This window comes from Peromyscus eremicus, chromosome 10 (assembly GCF_949786415.1).
Source record: "Peromyscus eremicus chromosome 10, PerEre_H2_v1, whole genome shotgun sequence".
NCBI classification, from domain to species: Eukaryota; Metazoa; Chordata; class Mammalia; order Rodentia; family Cricetidae; genus Peromyscus; species Peromyscus eremicus.
The window spans coordinates 38,139,329-38,154,023 of record NC_081426.1 but is presented as its reverse complement, the minus strand read 5'-3'; the positions used below and the strand labels follow the sequence as shown (position 1 = coordinate 38,154,023).

General features: G+C 46.1%; 1 protein-coding gene across 1 annotated transcript in view; it reads left to right on the top strand.

Moving 5' to 3' along the window:
* Positions 1-14,695, top strand: part of Prom1 (prominin 1) — a 100,838-nt gene that overhangs the window by 64,267 nt on the left and 21,876 nt on the right. Inside the window, exons 10-13 of the mRNA XM_059275837.1 lie at positions 2,217-2,376; positions 5,506-5,658; positions 11,705-11,828; positions 13,531-13,634. Coding sequence (XP_059131820.1) covers positions 2,217-2,376; positions 5,506-5,658; positions 11,705-11,828; positions 13,531-13,634 — 541 coding nt within the window. The remainder of the gene's footprint in view (positions 1-2,216; positions 2,377-5,505; positions 5,659-11,704; positions 11,829-13,530; positions 13,635-14,695) is intronic.

Below are 14,695 nucleotides of genomic sequence, written 5' to 3'. Positions count from 1 at the left end.
CAATTCCTAATTCCAGGGCCTCTGGTTCTCTCTTCTGGCTTCTTCGGACATGGCATGCATGTGGTGCAAACATAACGCAGGCAGAACACCTATACACATAAAACAAAATCAATAAAACTTTATGAAAAGATACTGAAGGCAAGTGCGTGCTTTCCTTGGGTAACATCTGAAGGCTACTTACTGCATGCTGGGTGTCTGATAGCTTCCTGCTGACTAACCTCTGTGTTTGATTTCTTGTTCCCCCCTCTGGACCTCTTCTGCTCACACGAGCAGTCCTCTGTTGTAAGTGTGCTGCGTGCATGAGCAAAGCCCAGCGTTTCTGTTGTTGTTGCTTAAACACAAGTTGGCATTATCCCAGGGCCACACCAGGGCCGGTCTATCGGTCTGGATGTTAGTTAGTTTATCTTTATGACCTTAGCGCCCACACTTTGGGCCTTCAGTCCTAGCCTGAATATGTTTTTACATGCCTACTTTGTGCCAGGCTCTTCCAAATGCTGGGGATGGGAGAAGCGTTAGGCATGGCCACTGACCGTCCTTCGGCCAGTCTTACCCACAGGTCACACTCTGGCAACAGAGTATATTCAAGGTAGCCACCGTGGGGAGGCAGCAGGAGGATCATTCCTCAAAAAGGCATCCTGCACGCAGAAGCTTGAAGAACACACCTGATTGAGAGCAGCTTCAGACACCTGTCAGTCACCAAAGCCGACAAGGCAGTGCCTTTGCTCATGTGAGAGGAGGGGCAAGACAGGGTCCTAAGGAGCCGCTCAAAGCAGGCTGGGTCTTCGGACCACCCCCATCAGTGGCCGATGGAACCTCACAGTTCTTCAGAAGCTTTTGCACAAGAGCCATTGGGGGCGACAGTGAGGCACCACAGAGTTCTCCCAACACGGTGTGCTCAGCTGCTCTCTCTTTCCAGATTTCAAATCTGTGTGAAAAACACTTTAGAGAAGAGTCCCACCCTTTTTAATACACAGGCACATTTTGAACCAAGCCTCAAACCTCTACCGCTTGCCCAGAGTCCAGCGGAGCCCTGAGGTCCGTTTTTCGAGCGAGTCCCGTTTCATCGCTTAGCAGTTTCTCTGCCCATCTGGATCAGTAGACTTTTAACTATTGTGTTTGTTCTTAGCACATCTGGGTCAGAACCTAACCTCTGGACCCGTGGGATGCTGGTCAGGTGATGACACAGTGTGAACAGGCAGCTGGGATCCAGGGTCTGTTGGGACAGACTAACACATTCTAGAAGACTGGTGTCTGGAAGGCCGTTATGGATCTCAGTGGGAAATAAGCACAGGAATTGTGTTGTTCTTGGCATGTAGGAGACACAGATAGGCTACTGTAATAAGTCCCCAATTGGATGAGTCAAGTCTGATTAATAGACATCAACTGAAGTCACATTGTCAAGAAGCAATGCAAGAGCTATGCCCACGAATGGCATTTCTTTTTATTTTTAGTCTATTTTCTCTCTCCACTTCCCTTCACTCCTTTTCTCCTTTCTCTTCCTCTCTTTCCCTCCTTTCCTCTCCTTACCCTCTCCCTACCCCCCCCCCCACACACAGCCCTATTTGTTTGACAAAGGGTCTCCCTGTGTGGACTAGGCTGGCCTCAAATTGGCTGCTTTCCGCTGGCTTCTGCCTTCCCAGTGCTAGAATTGCTGTGTGCATGCCTCTGCCATGCCTGTCTCATAAGGCCATTTCTTATGTAGTGGGATTTCTAGTCTTACCATTCCCCAAATCATATAACAGGACTTCCTTAAAACAAACCACAACACACCCCAGTCCTTTCCTAAAGAGAGCGATGGGTGAGCAGCTTAACTCACATGAGCCTCTAGGTCACGGTAGAGGGGGAATTAAGGCAGAAATTGCATTAGTAAGGAAGCAGATTAATATTGACAGAAGTGCTTGGCACATGGTAGGCACACCTGCATTTTAGTTACCTGATCCCCACCCACCCACCCACCCCCCTTTTTTTTTTTTTGCAAGATATTAGACGAGGGAGCGTGGCTTAACTTCGGTACCATTTCACTGTGCTTACATCCGCGGCTTCCTTTGGCTGTTGCTTGTAGACGGTCTTAGTTCTATTGGTGCTTGTTACAGAATCTTACTTTGTTAGAAACCTACACAGAACATGGGGGAAACCCAAGTGACTTTTCTCTGTCCCCCAAACAAGGTCTCTCTTCTATGTTTGAAAGTGAGTAACTGGGGTCCCTTTGTTTTCAGATGTCAAACAGGCCTTGGATTCCATCAGCTCCAACATTAAGAATATGAGCCAAAGTATTCCTATTGAGGAGGTGCTGGTTGAGGCCTCCCATTACATTAATGACAGCAACAGTTACTTCCACAAGGAGCTGCCCAAACTGGAAGAATATGACTCCTACTGGTGAGCACCTCCTGGGAGCTGGCAAATGAGGGGCAGGAAGCTTGCTTCGTAAGGGTATAAAAGCATGACATAATTTCCAGGGTAGCCTTATAAAACCAAATGGGGTAAAGAGGCTGCGGCCTGTGTGAACAGCCCCCAGCTATGCTCATTTATGAAAGTCACAGGGGGTTGGGAAGATGGCATTGTAGTAAATTGCATGCAGTACAAGTGTGAGGACCTGAGTTCGGATCCGAAGCACCCATGTTGGATCCGCAGCACCCATGTTGGATCCGCAGCACCCATGTTAAAAAAATAAATAAATAAAGGCAGCAAAAAGGGGCCAGTGTGCATCTGCAACCCTAGTACTGGGGTAGGGAGGGTATTTGTGGAGCCCTAAACTTGCCAGCCAGCCTAGCCAATTGATGAATGCGTTCTGGCTTCAGTAAGACACCCTGACTCAAAAATGAAGGTGGAGAGGGACTGAGGAAGATGGCTAACATCAACCTCTGTCGTACCAAAGCATGTTCATACATATGCCACATCCACACCCCAGCACACACATCTGGACACACACAGTCTTAAGTGTTCACTAAGACAACACACAGAATAAAAGTGGAACATTACAGAAATGGTTAGTATGGCTTCTGAGTAATGGTAGCATGCGTATTCATAAGACCCTCCATATTCAAAAGCAAAGTGCATATTCATAAGACCCTCCGTATTCAAAAGCAAAAATTGGGGGACTGGAAATCCTTGAGTCAAATGTTCAACAGTTTAGGATTTTGATGTAAATCGTTTCTTGAATCTTTGCTATAGTTAGTAAGCCAAAAGTGAATTGGGATTTGGAAGCTCAAAAATAATCAAGAAAGGTATTTGGAAAGTGTTCTCATTGGTTTGTGAAACAAATACAGAGAGGTTAGCATTTTCTGATGGGACCTGGTGTTCTTAGCTGGGCTATGAGGCCACTAGGTTGGTGACTGAGCTGGGGGGTGGGGGGTGGGGAGGATCAGCAGGCAGCTGCTGTGCCCAGGGCTTAAATAATGCAGGCCATGGTGTCTGGCCCTGGAGGGTGCTGATGGGCGTTCCAGACAGAGCATGGAGAGGGAAGGACTTGGGAATCCATAAAGTGTGAGATATATGTTCTTCTCCAAAGGGCACAGCCTTAGGACTTGTCCCTGGGAGAGGTTAGAGGCCCTCTCTCAACTGGCTTACTGTTTGCACAATGGCGCAAGACGAATAGTAAAATTGTAGCCTTAGGGGTAGATGTTCAACGTGTTCACTAACCACTTTATGCACGGTACTTCCAACTTGCTCCCGACATCTGCCGAGTTATGTTCTGTGCACGGACTATTTTGTAGACAAGGACTTTGAGGTTCAGAAAAGGAAAATGACTCCTTGAAGGACACACTATCTGGCTGTGCTTCCAGGGGCTCATGCCACGTTTCTATTGTGGGGCTAGGACACCCCAACAGACACTGGCACAGACATAAGACAGAATGTCTCTTAGAGACCAAGTTTCCCAAATGAGACAGTGTAGTACATTTGTCTGCCTCTCCTTCCAACTACTCTTCCTTCCTTCCTTCCTACACCCCTGCCCGGAGACCTGAAAGCTTTTGTTTTTTGAAAAAAAAAAAAAAAAAATTTCAACTAATAATTTGATTCATTAACTCTGAAAGTTCTCTGAACCAGACTCCATGGTTTATTTAATTTGGCTTCCCTGATATCTGGAACAAACATCCCATTGAATGGCTGCTGGTAGCTATTAGTGTAATTACCAAAATTGCTTTTAATTGAATGAGAAGCTTTGGTGGCCGCTTCTGTCAGGAGGCCCCCAGAGGAATGGATACTTGTGTTTTTCGGTGTCTGTGATTTTGGGAAGCATTCTTAGCCTTGAGTGCTCCTTAGCTGTAGGGAAAGCTGGTGTGCATTCCGGGAATGCCAGGAAGACATAATTGAGGCTCCATTATCCTAAAATGTCTCCCAGGACCATTACAGAATTAAGCTTTGCATTCTGTAACATTTGATTTAGGATGCTCATAAAATTCCAAATGTCTCATGTGTCTACCACACAGGGTATTTCTGGTTTAGTAAGGAACATGATGCCCCCAGAATATTCTTGTAACCCCAAAAGAGTTTTGAGGAAGGGAGAGGAGCTTGCTGGAGAGGAGTTTCCCTCTGTCATTTCCTCAGACCCTAGCCACAGCTAGAACACTTGACAAGACTTGAATGTCTTGGGTGTGTTCTAATCAGGCTCCTGAGGAAGCTTAGGCCTGCTGTGAGCCCCATCTGATACTGTGGGTGTTCACCATCACCACTGAGAGAGGAGGGCACTGCAAAGCCAAGAGGAACATGTATTGCCTTGTTGGGTTAAGAAGCAGGGGTGGTAGCTCCTTGCTCATCCCTGCAAGGGGTGAATTAGCCAGGGAAATCCTGAAGAGCTCCCCCTCGTGGCGAAGGCAGGAGAGAGCTGGTGGGCTGACCAACTCTGCAAGTACCCAGGCCCAGAACCAGGGTTATGTGTTGGCCCACCCCAACATCCACCCCATCTGTGATCTGCTGGAGCACGGAGTGGAGGCTGAGTCCTGCGGACCTAGGGCTGCAGAATCTCTACAACACAGGGCAGCAATGGGATGTCCAGGAAGAGTCCCAGTGAGGGCTCAGCGTTGATGGTGTAGCAGAGACCAGTGGCCTTGAACCAGACCAATGATTCTTTGCGATGAACGCCTGCGTGTAAAGATGTATGAATTAAGGGGTTTACTGTGTGACTCACTGTGTCACACTGCAGCTTCCATGATGACATTTTCCCCTTCCTCCTTTTTTTCTTTTCTTTCTTTCCCCTCGTTTTCTCTTAAATTTTATTTTGGGCTTGGAAGAGAGATGGGTGGAATCAGGAGGCATGATGTGAAAGACACAAAGAGTAAATAAAAAATAGATAAATAAATAAAAGAAACAGGGGCGAAGGAGGCTCTTGCCATGCAGGCTTGCCCTCTGATGTTAGATGAGAAAGACTACTCCAGCCTTAGCCCACACTCAGTCAATTTAGCCATGGCCTGTTTGGCGTAGAGTAACAGGACTGGAGAGATGGCCCCGACGTTAAAGGCTAGGCTCACAACCGACCGTCGTACGATAACACTGTACCTTTCTCTGCAGGTGGTTGGTTGGCTTGATTGTCTCCTTCCTGCTGACCCTCATTGTGACCTTCTTTTTCCTGGGCTTGCTGTGTGGTGTGTTTGGCTATGACAAGCATGCCACCCCAACCAGAAGAGGCTGCGTGTCCAACACTGGAGGCATCTTCCTCATGACGTGAGTGTCCGCTCCATTCTGTCACTTGAAGGTAGAAATGCGAGGTGGAGGGTGGTGCTGGGTGTGGTGTTAGGGAGCCTGCAGCCCCTGAGTTCACATTGTTTGCATATGGTAGGCTCTTTTTAAACCAGCTGTCATGAAAAGCATTTCCAAGTTGCTGAATACCCATTCCTTCATTATCATCATTCACTCATTCACTCTCTCATGAAAAGCAGAGATGCCATGATCTGCTGTCAGCGGTACTGCTAACTTGAAACTCCAGGAACTTGACTTAAAGCAAGATATGCCAACTCAGCACCCTTGGTCTTCGGATAAGTAGCCTGAATTAGTGACGATCCCTGCTTTGAAGAGGTCCATACATAGGTTCACGTGTTTGGGGAATCTTTACTCTAGAATATTGAGACAAAACCTAGCAGGCAAGAGCAGTGTGCACAGTGATGGCACCAGAAACTTAAACTGGGATGCAGGCGCAGTGGCAATGAGTGTGCCACCTCGGGAATTAGGAATAATAAGTTCTCTTATTGAAAATAGTGCTAGGATATGTAAGCAGGCTCAAGGGGAAGTAAGGGTTAAAAATTTCTCCTTTGGGAGATGGAGAACCACACCATCAGCCATGTGCCTTTACCCTCACTGGTATGAGGAAGATGGGAGAGCAGGTGCCATGCATTAATCTGCCTCTTTAAACATGGAGTCGCTGTCATGCTCAGATTTTATGTGATCTGTGTGTTTAAGTACTTCCCCCCCACCCCCGAACAGGCTCTAGTATCATGTACCTTTATTAACAGTAATGTAGATGTGTCCAAAAATATCCTTCTGAGAGTGCTCCACACAAGAAGCATATCTGCTCTCACACCAGATTTAAAACATTCTACTCCAGGACTGTGGAAGTGGCTTCAAGGTAGAGCCCTTGACTAGCAAGTGCAAAGCTCTGGAAGCAACCCAAAGGGAGGGAGGGAAGGAGGAAGGAAGGGAGGGAAGGAGGAAGGGAGGGAGGGAGAGAGGGATTTTCAAATGAAAGTACCTCTCAACAGCGAAGGGAAAATAGCAATAATGAATACACCAGCAAGAAAAAAAAATGTGTTCATTTTGCCTTTTTCAAATAAACACGGATAAGTAGATTGGTTTAATGTTAAGACTTTCACAACCCAGGTAACTGGTTGTTTGGAAAACATTTTGATGGCATATATATTCCATCAGATTAACTGTTTGATGGGGAAGCAAACTAATCTGGAAAATTACTCCTTTCATAAGGCTGTAAAAAAAGAAATTCTTATGGATACAACAGCAACAAGGATCTGATGTCTAGTTTCAAACAAGCAAAAAACGCAAGCACAGAATCCATCCACAGGTTGATGGAGGCTCTAAGCTACTTCTGTTTAGATGTTTTCTGCAGATTGAAGTTGAGTCTGCTCAGAGACAACGGCTCATGGAAACATTTGGGATGGAGGCAGGAGAAATACTAAAACTGTCAGATGCCATGAGATCCATTACAGGCAGGCCACAGACGTGAATGTCTGCTTTTCTTTACCATTGAACTCTCTCTCTGCACATGGCAGGCATGACTGTGCTTGCTGACCTTTCTGTCTACACTTAAAGACGTTTCTACTCCTTGAGACGTCTGGTAGACAATCAGATGCAAAGGGAAGATGCAAAGGATTCCAGGGCAGTTCACCTCAGACCCATGAGAAGGTTGCTGTGGTGGTATTGTGTTCCCCAAAATATTGTGCACCCTAATAAACTTATCTGGAGTCAGAGACAGAACAGCCACTAGATACAAAGGCTAGAAAATGGTGGCACTCACAACTTTAATCCTAGCATTCCAGAGGCAGAAATTCATCTGTTCAAGGATACAGCCAAGCATGATGACTCATGCCTTTAATGCCAGAAAGCAAGCCTTTAATTCCAGGGAGTGATGGTAGAAAGCAGAAAGGTATATAAGGCATGAGGACCAGAAACTAGCAGCTTTTAGCTGGTTAAGCTTCAGGCTTTCAAGCAGCATTTCAGCTGAGATCCATTCCGGATGAGGACACAGAGGTTTCCAGTCTGAGGAAATAGGATCAGCTGAGAAACTAGCAAGGTGAGGAAGCTGTGACTTGTTCTGCTTCTCTGATCCTCCAGAGTTCACCCCAATAACTGGCCTCAGGTTTGATTTATTGGTAAAAACTTTTAAGATTCCTGCTACAGGTTGCAGCTTCTGCTTTCACACTGCAAAGCCTAGACCCAGTTCTGTTGCAACCACATCCCCGCATGCTTGTGAACAAGATGACACTGTCCATTTATGAGTGTGGTCTCTTTCGAAAACCGATGGCCCAAACAACTCCTTGTAGATATCCAGTGGTCCTTTCATGGTGTCTTCTGAGGGCCCCCAGAGCATCGTAGAGTCCGCATGGGATACAGTAGTAAACATACAGCATAGGCTGTGAGACCTCCTAGGAGATTAGGATAGCCACCAGTGGCAACAAGCTTTTGTTTGTTTGTTTGAAGCCCATTGAAAAACTTTCCCCTTCACCCCTTGACAATAGTGTCCAGATCATTATTCTAGACTTCAGAAGAAAAGTTAATTCCATGAGAGTCACAGGTGTCATGTAGTAGTATGTCTGCATGGATGGGGGGCATTTCCAAGGTTCACCAGACTCTATAAAGGCCGTAGAGACACTATCAGGTCCTTTGTCTAGTGACTTGCATCTTAGGCAACCCTGTCAGGAAGGAGAGCAAACTCTACATGACCCTTCCTGAGCAGGGATATTATGTTAAGGTGGTAAGGTCGAAATGTGCAGCGGCAGGGTGGACAGGTCGGCCAGAGTGTAAGCACTAGGTTGACTGCTGTGGGTTTCTAGAAAAAGTTTCCAAGATAAAATAGGGGTTGCAAATTAGGCATACATTATTATAACCAGACAGATTAGGGCTGGATAATCAATGTTCTGGGTCTTTCTGAACACTGGAGTCTTCGCTGAGTATTCTTTTTCTCCATCTTGGTTTTCTTTGTTGTTACTAGGGTCACATCCGGGGCTTTACACACGCTAGCCTAGTGCTCTACCACTGAGCTATATCACCAGCCCTCATTCATAAGGGCATCTTTGCTTTTGTTTTCCCTTGTGGTCCTTGTACCTCTTCATCATCTTCTTCCTCTTGGTCCTCCTCTCCCCTGAGCCTTTGAATACATATCTGTGTGTTCTTACCCTTGGCCTATGTCCATACCACTGACCTATGTCCGCACCTGTCCACGCCGCTGATCTGTGTGTACACACCTGTCCATGCCACTGACCTATGTCCACACCACTGATCTGTGTGCACACAACTGTCCATGCCACTGATCTATGTGTAAACACCTGTCCATGCCATTGATCTGTGTGTATATGCCCATACATACCACTGATCTGTGTGTACACACCTGTCCCTGCCTCTGATCTGTGTGTACACATCCATACACACCACTGATCTATGTGTACACACCTGTCCACACCACTGATCTATGTGTACACACACCTGTCCACACCACTGATCTGTGTGTATACACACATACCTGTCCACACCACTGATCTGTGTATACACACCTTTCCATAACACTGATCTATTCACACCTGTCCACACCACTGATCTCTGTGTACACACCTGTCCATACCACTGATCTGTGTATTGTGGGATGCCTGCCCCCACCTTTTCCAGGATTTCTATGAGGAGGAGAGAGGAATAAGAAATACTAGGTAGAATGATAGGCCTAGCTGACGAGAGGAAAGACAGAAACACAGGATAGCTTTGGAAGGACCTGGGTCAATACCCAACGGCCCAGTACTTTATTCAAAAGGGCTTTTTATAACAATGCCAAGGGGTGAGGCAAAAGACCTTTCCTTTGCTAGATACAACCAAGTGTAGACCCTTCCAAACACCTGGTACCCAGGCCCGTGGTCCAGTCATCCTCTTATGCAGTCCTGCTGGGTAAAGCAAGCTCAGCTCTCACTAGGAAACCTCTGTGGACTCCCACAGTGTACACAGCCGTCCACACCACTGATCTATGTATACACGCATTTGGAACACAGAGGCTGACCACTACTCCGTCCTGCCCCTTTTTTAAACAGAGCGAATGAACACCCACACTGTTCTTCCTGCACTCTTCTCCATGTGCCAGCCCTCTTAGCTTCATGACCTGCGTTGTTTCCTGTCCCCTCATCTCCCAGTAGCTCCCAGGCCCACTCCAATTTCCTGTCTTCCCTGTCACTCTGCCTCTCTCCAGTCAACAGTGACCTCTGCTCTCCAGGACAGCGTGTTTGCAAAGTTGAGCACTCCCTTCTGCAAATGTCTCCTCCTCGTGCAAAGCCCTCACCCCCTTGACAACTTCACACCTGCATGCTTTCTTTCCTGCTGCTCTGGCTCTCTGCCTTGCTTTATCACTGGGGCTCCTTCCACCACCCATCCTTCAAAGGGTAGAGTCCTCCAGGCCAGCCCCAGGCTGGTGGTCTCTTCAATCCATCCCCAGGGTTAAAGGTCCACGTCTAAGCTGCCGACTGCTAATGTCTCCTGTAATCCCATGCATGTGCTCCAAACACACTGAACTCCTCCACCACGTTGTCGCACTGCCTTGTCACACTGCCGTGTCTCACTGGTAACACGACCAAGGCCCATTTCATCTTCTCTCCTTGCACAGCACATCAGTGTCCCTACCCCCTCACTACCCTGGGTCCCTTCCTCCCTCTCCCTCTCATCCCATTGCCTTCCATGTTATGTTTCGTTCATCCACTGGCTTCTCTCCATCAACAACAGTCTCATTAGGCCGCTGTCTGGGGGCATAACAGTCTTCACAGTGGTGTCCCGCCATGTTGACATCTGTCCAACTTATCCTTCTCATTATGCCAAAAAGTGCTTTTCTGCGGAAAGAAATCGGTTGTTTTCCTCTTGTACTTTAGCTCCTTGTGGCTCTTCCTCTCAGGCTTGCCCAGCCCCTATCCACTATGCCTCTCCATGGCGTTCTTGGCCACCCCTGTGGAGACAGAGCCACACCGGTCCCTTTCAGGACCTCAGCGGTACTGTGTGAGTTACTTTACTCACTGCTGTAACATAGGACCAGATAAGCACCTGAAGGGAGGAGGGGTGTGTTTGGGCGGTTTGAGGGGTACATCCATGGTGGTGAGGAAGTCATGGCAGGAGGAACTGGAGGATCACACTGCACCTGCAGGCGGGAGGTGGGAAGCCAAGAATGCTAGTGCTTGGCTCATTTTCCCTTTCTGATCAGTCAGGGACCTCAGCCCATGGAACGGCGCTACCTCCAGTTAAGGTAGAGTGTCTCACATCAATTATCCTAATCCAGATAACCCTCCACAAGCATGCCTAAGAATATCCCCTACAGGTCCCCATGTTTGAGTGCTTGCTTCCCCAGTTGGTAGAGCTGTGTGGTAGGTTTAGGAGGTGTATCCTTGCTGGAGGAAGTATGTCCCTGGGGGGTGGGCTTTGAGGTTTCAAAAGCCTCATACCATTCCCAGTGTGCTCTCTCCACTTCTTGTTTCTGGCTCAAAATGAAAGCCCTCACTCAGCCTTGGCTCCAGCCATCATGTCTGCTGCTTGCTGCTATGCTTCACTGTGACAAAATCTTGTCCCTCTGGAACTGTAAACCAAATAAACCATTCTATACATTGCCTTGGCCATGGTGTTTTATCACGGCACTTGAAAGCAAATTAAGACACTGTCTCCCGGGTGTGCCTAGAGATTTATCTCCTGAATGATGCTAGAGCCTGACAGGTTGGCAGTATGGCTCTCCACAGGCACACTTCCTGCTTAGGGTCTCTCTACCGTCTACATCCTTGTAGGAAGAATCGGATCTCAGCTGGCCCCAGAGCCTAGGCTCTGGACCACACAAGACTAAAAGTAAACCCGACACTATCATTGTAAGCGTTCTGTAAGCATTTGCCAAGACCCCAGTGGTAACCCACTGCCTCTGTTCACTGTGGGACGTCAATGCATTTTTACCCACAAAGCACTGAAGACTGCAGGTCCACTGTATGACGAGTAGATGAAATTAGTGAGAACTAACAACTCACATTGTGTTTTTTTCCAGTGGGGTCGGACTCAGCTTCCTTTTTTGCTGGATATTGATGATCCTTGTGGTTCTCACTTTCGTTGTTGGTGCAAATGTGGAAAAGTTGATCTGTGAACCTTATGCAAACAAGAAATTATTTCAGGTAAATATGGTTTTCTTCTTATGAGGGAGGCTTGGATAGACACTTGGGTCTCACTGTATCTTGTGGGTTGCATCAAGTGAAAAACTAAAGGTATTTTGCTCTCATTCACCAAGTTGAAATTCTGCTTGTGCTAGCTAGCGCACACGCATACACGTACACGGTAGCAGACTTACCCTGGTAGATATTGAGGAGGCGCAGTTAAGAATTGAATTTCAGGTTCGCTTTGCCCAAGACCAACTCACAAAGACTCCAGGACTCAGTCTGCACTTTCACTTTCTTCCTTAATATAGAGAGTTGGCTCACGTGCCTGATTTCTGGTTGGCTTCCCAGTATTTTCTGTAGATTTTGATTTGTGGTGTGTGTGTGTGTGTGTGTGTGTGTGTGTGTGTGTGTGTCTATGTGTTGTTTTGTGTGTGATGTTTTGTGTTGGTGTGGGATGTTTGTGGTGCATGTGTGTTTGTGTGTGTGTACTGTGTGTGTGTGTGTGGTATTTTGTGTGTGTGTGTGTGTGTGTGTGTGTGTGTGTGTAGGCCAGAGGTCAGTGTCAGATGTCTTTTTCTGTTCCACTTTTTGAGATGGGGTCTGTCACTGAATCTGGATCTCATTAGTTGGCTATACCGGCTGGCCAGTAAGCCTCTAGGATCTGCCCTTCTCTGCCCTCTGGTCCTGAGGTCACATACCTACATTCATCTATTACATGGGTGCTAGGATCTGGACTCAGGCCCTTATGCTTACACAGCACTTTACCCACGGAGCCATCTTTCCAGCCCCAGAGCCTGACGTTTGGAATGTATTTCTACCTCCCTCTTTTATTGTGTGTATGTTTTCCACCCGGCATCTGTTATAAAAACAAGTGAAGGACTGCATGGGTAACCAATTCTAGCTTCAGTTATTATTGAGAGCATCAATGGATCACATAGTCTCCTTTTATTTCCTAAGAAAACAGTGGTAGAGCATTACCTTCAAGTTTACTATATAAGAAAATAATTAAGCATAGGTGAACTTCATGTTTGATCTTGGGTCCCATCCCTTAGATGCCTCTTTATATGTGTGTGAATATTTTATGATCAGAAAAAAAATTCTAAATCTGCAACACTTTTGGCCCCATCATTCTGGAAGGGAGATGCTGAATCTGTGCTTGGACAGCACATGCCCAGCCACACACCGGTATACTTCTCTTCAATTTGTGTGGTAGAGGTGGAAAGTGGGGCTTTGTTTTCTTTGTTTTGTTCTTAAGACAGGGTCTCATTAGGTAGCCCTGGCTGTCCTGTAACTCACAGAGATCTTCCTGCATTTGCCTCCAGAATGAGGGGTTAAAGGCATGTGCCATCATGCCCAACTGGAAATGGAGTTTTAATTCACTTTGTCCTAAGAGACTGAGTCTATTGCTTTATAACTTTCTTTTAATTCTTCTAAACCAAATAGTCTAGTCCTTCTTATTCTAATATGTGTAATAAATACAAGTTGCTCTAAAAACACAATTTCAGTTGTTCTGATTGATGCTATTCAGTGCTCAACCCATTGATTCTAATTGTGCTACTGTTTTCTGATTTGGGGTTGGAAATGAATAAGAAATATCACAACAAAATATCTCAAAAGTGGGGGTGTTGAGAAAAAATATCTCAAAAATATCTAACTGAATCTTACTTTTTATTGTATGAGTTAGTGTACAACTGTCTTTAAAACAACTTCTCTGTTCCAGGTCCTGGACACTCCCTACCTGTTAAGAGAACAGTGGCAATTCTTTCTCTCTGGCTTGATCCTCAAAAACTCAAACATTAACCTGACATTTGAACAAGTTTACAGGTATTAATCCTTGCAGTAGACATTTTCCTGCTGAAAATTTTGTTGTTGTTGTTAAGAATAAGGATTTCACTTCCAGTGTTTTTTTTTTTTAACTTAATGATAAGAAGTTCCAATTAATTTCAGAGCTAAACTGTTTTCTAGTCTCAGCAAAATATCATGGCAAAGGATACCTCTCCCAAATGTCATGTTTTCAAGCCTTTGTGACCTAATCTTGGTGATTTCTCAGTCCCCCTGTCTAGGTATTCCCTAAGATTCCCTGGATAAGGTAACAATAAGATGAATTAACAAAATCCTTCAAGAACTCAGAGTGGCACATATCACAGACACCACAATAGTGAGTCAGCTTTAGGGCTAGCCTGTGCATTGTGTAGTCAGGTCACCTGGGATCCAATAATGAAACAGATTTAGGCCTAGCCTGTGCATTGTACAGTCAGGTCACCTGGGATCCAGTCTTGTTCCTGTGACCCCCGGACATTTTAATTTCTCTCCATTTAATATGGTGAATAACAATAAGAATCTCCCCTTGGGGTTGTTAGGGCTGGGTGAGATGCATGTGTTTGGAGCAGTTCCTGACACACTTTAAGAACATGATAAAACAGTGTTTTATGATAGTTCATCAGCATGCATTTTCTACCCTGACATGTGAGAACATTGATAGAACATCCTGACTTCTGTCGTTAATTCCCTGGGATACTAAATGATACACAGATTTCTCTAACCCTTTTATAACCTTAAAATTTCCAGTCCTGCAGCAGTGGCATGACAGACCCTTCTCGTGTGTAACGGACCCCTCATTTTAAAGAACTTTTCTTTCATTAGCGCCCTCCTTAATAGTGAGTTGGCTGAGAAAACATTTAAGCAGTCAGTATCTTTCCCCTGGAAGCATCTTCTTCCCTAGAATGTTCCCTCTTGAGTGGGAGACCTGGTCACATTCATGGCCCTCTTTGGGTCTTCCCATTTTCCTTAGTAAATGTCTTTTGATGTTAAACAGCCACATGGGTGCACACATGAAAGTACCAGGTGACTTCTGGAGGTCTTGCTTCAGCACCTCAAATTCTGGG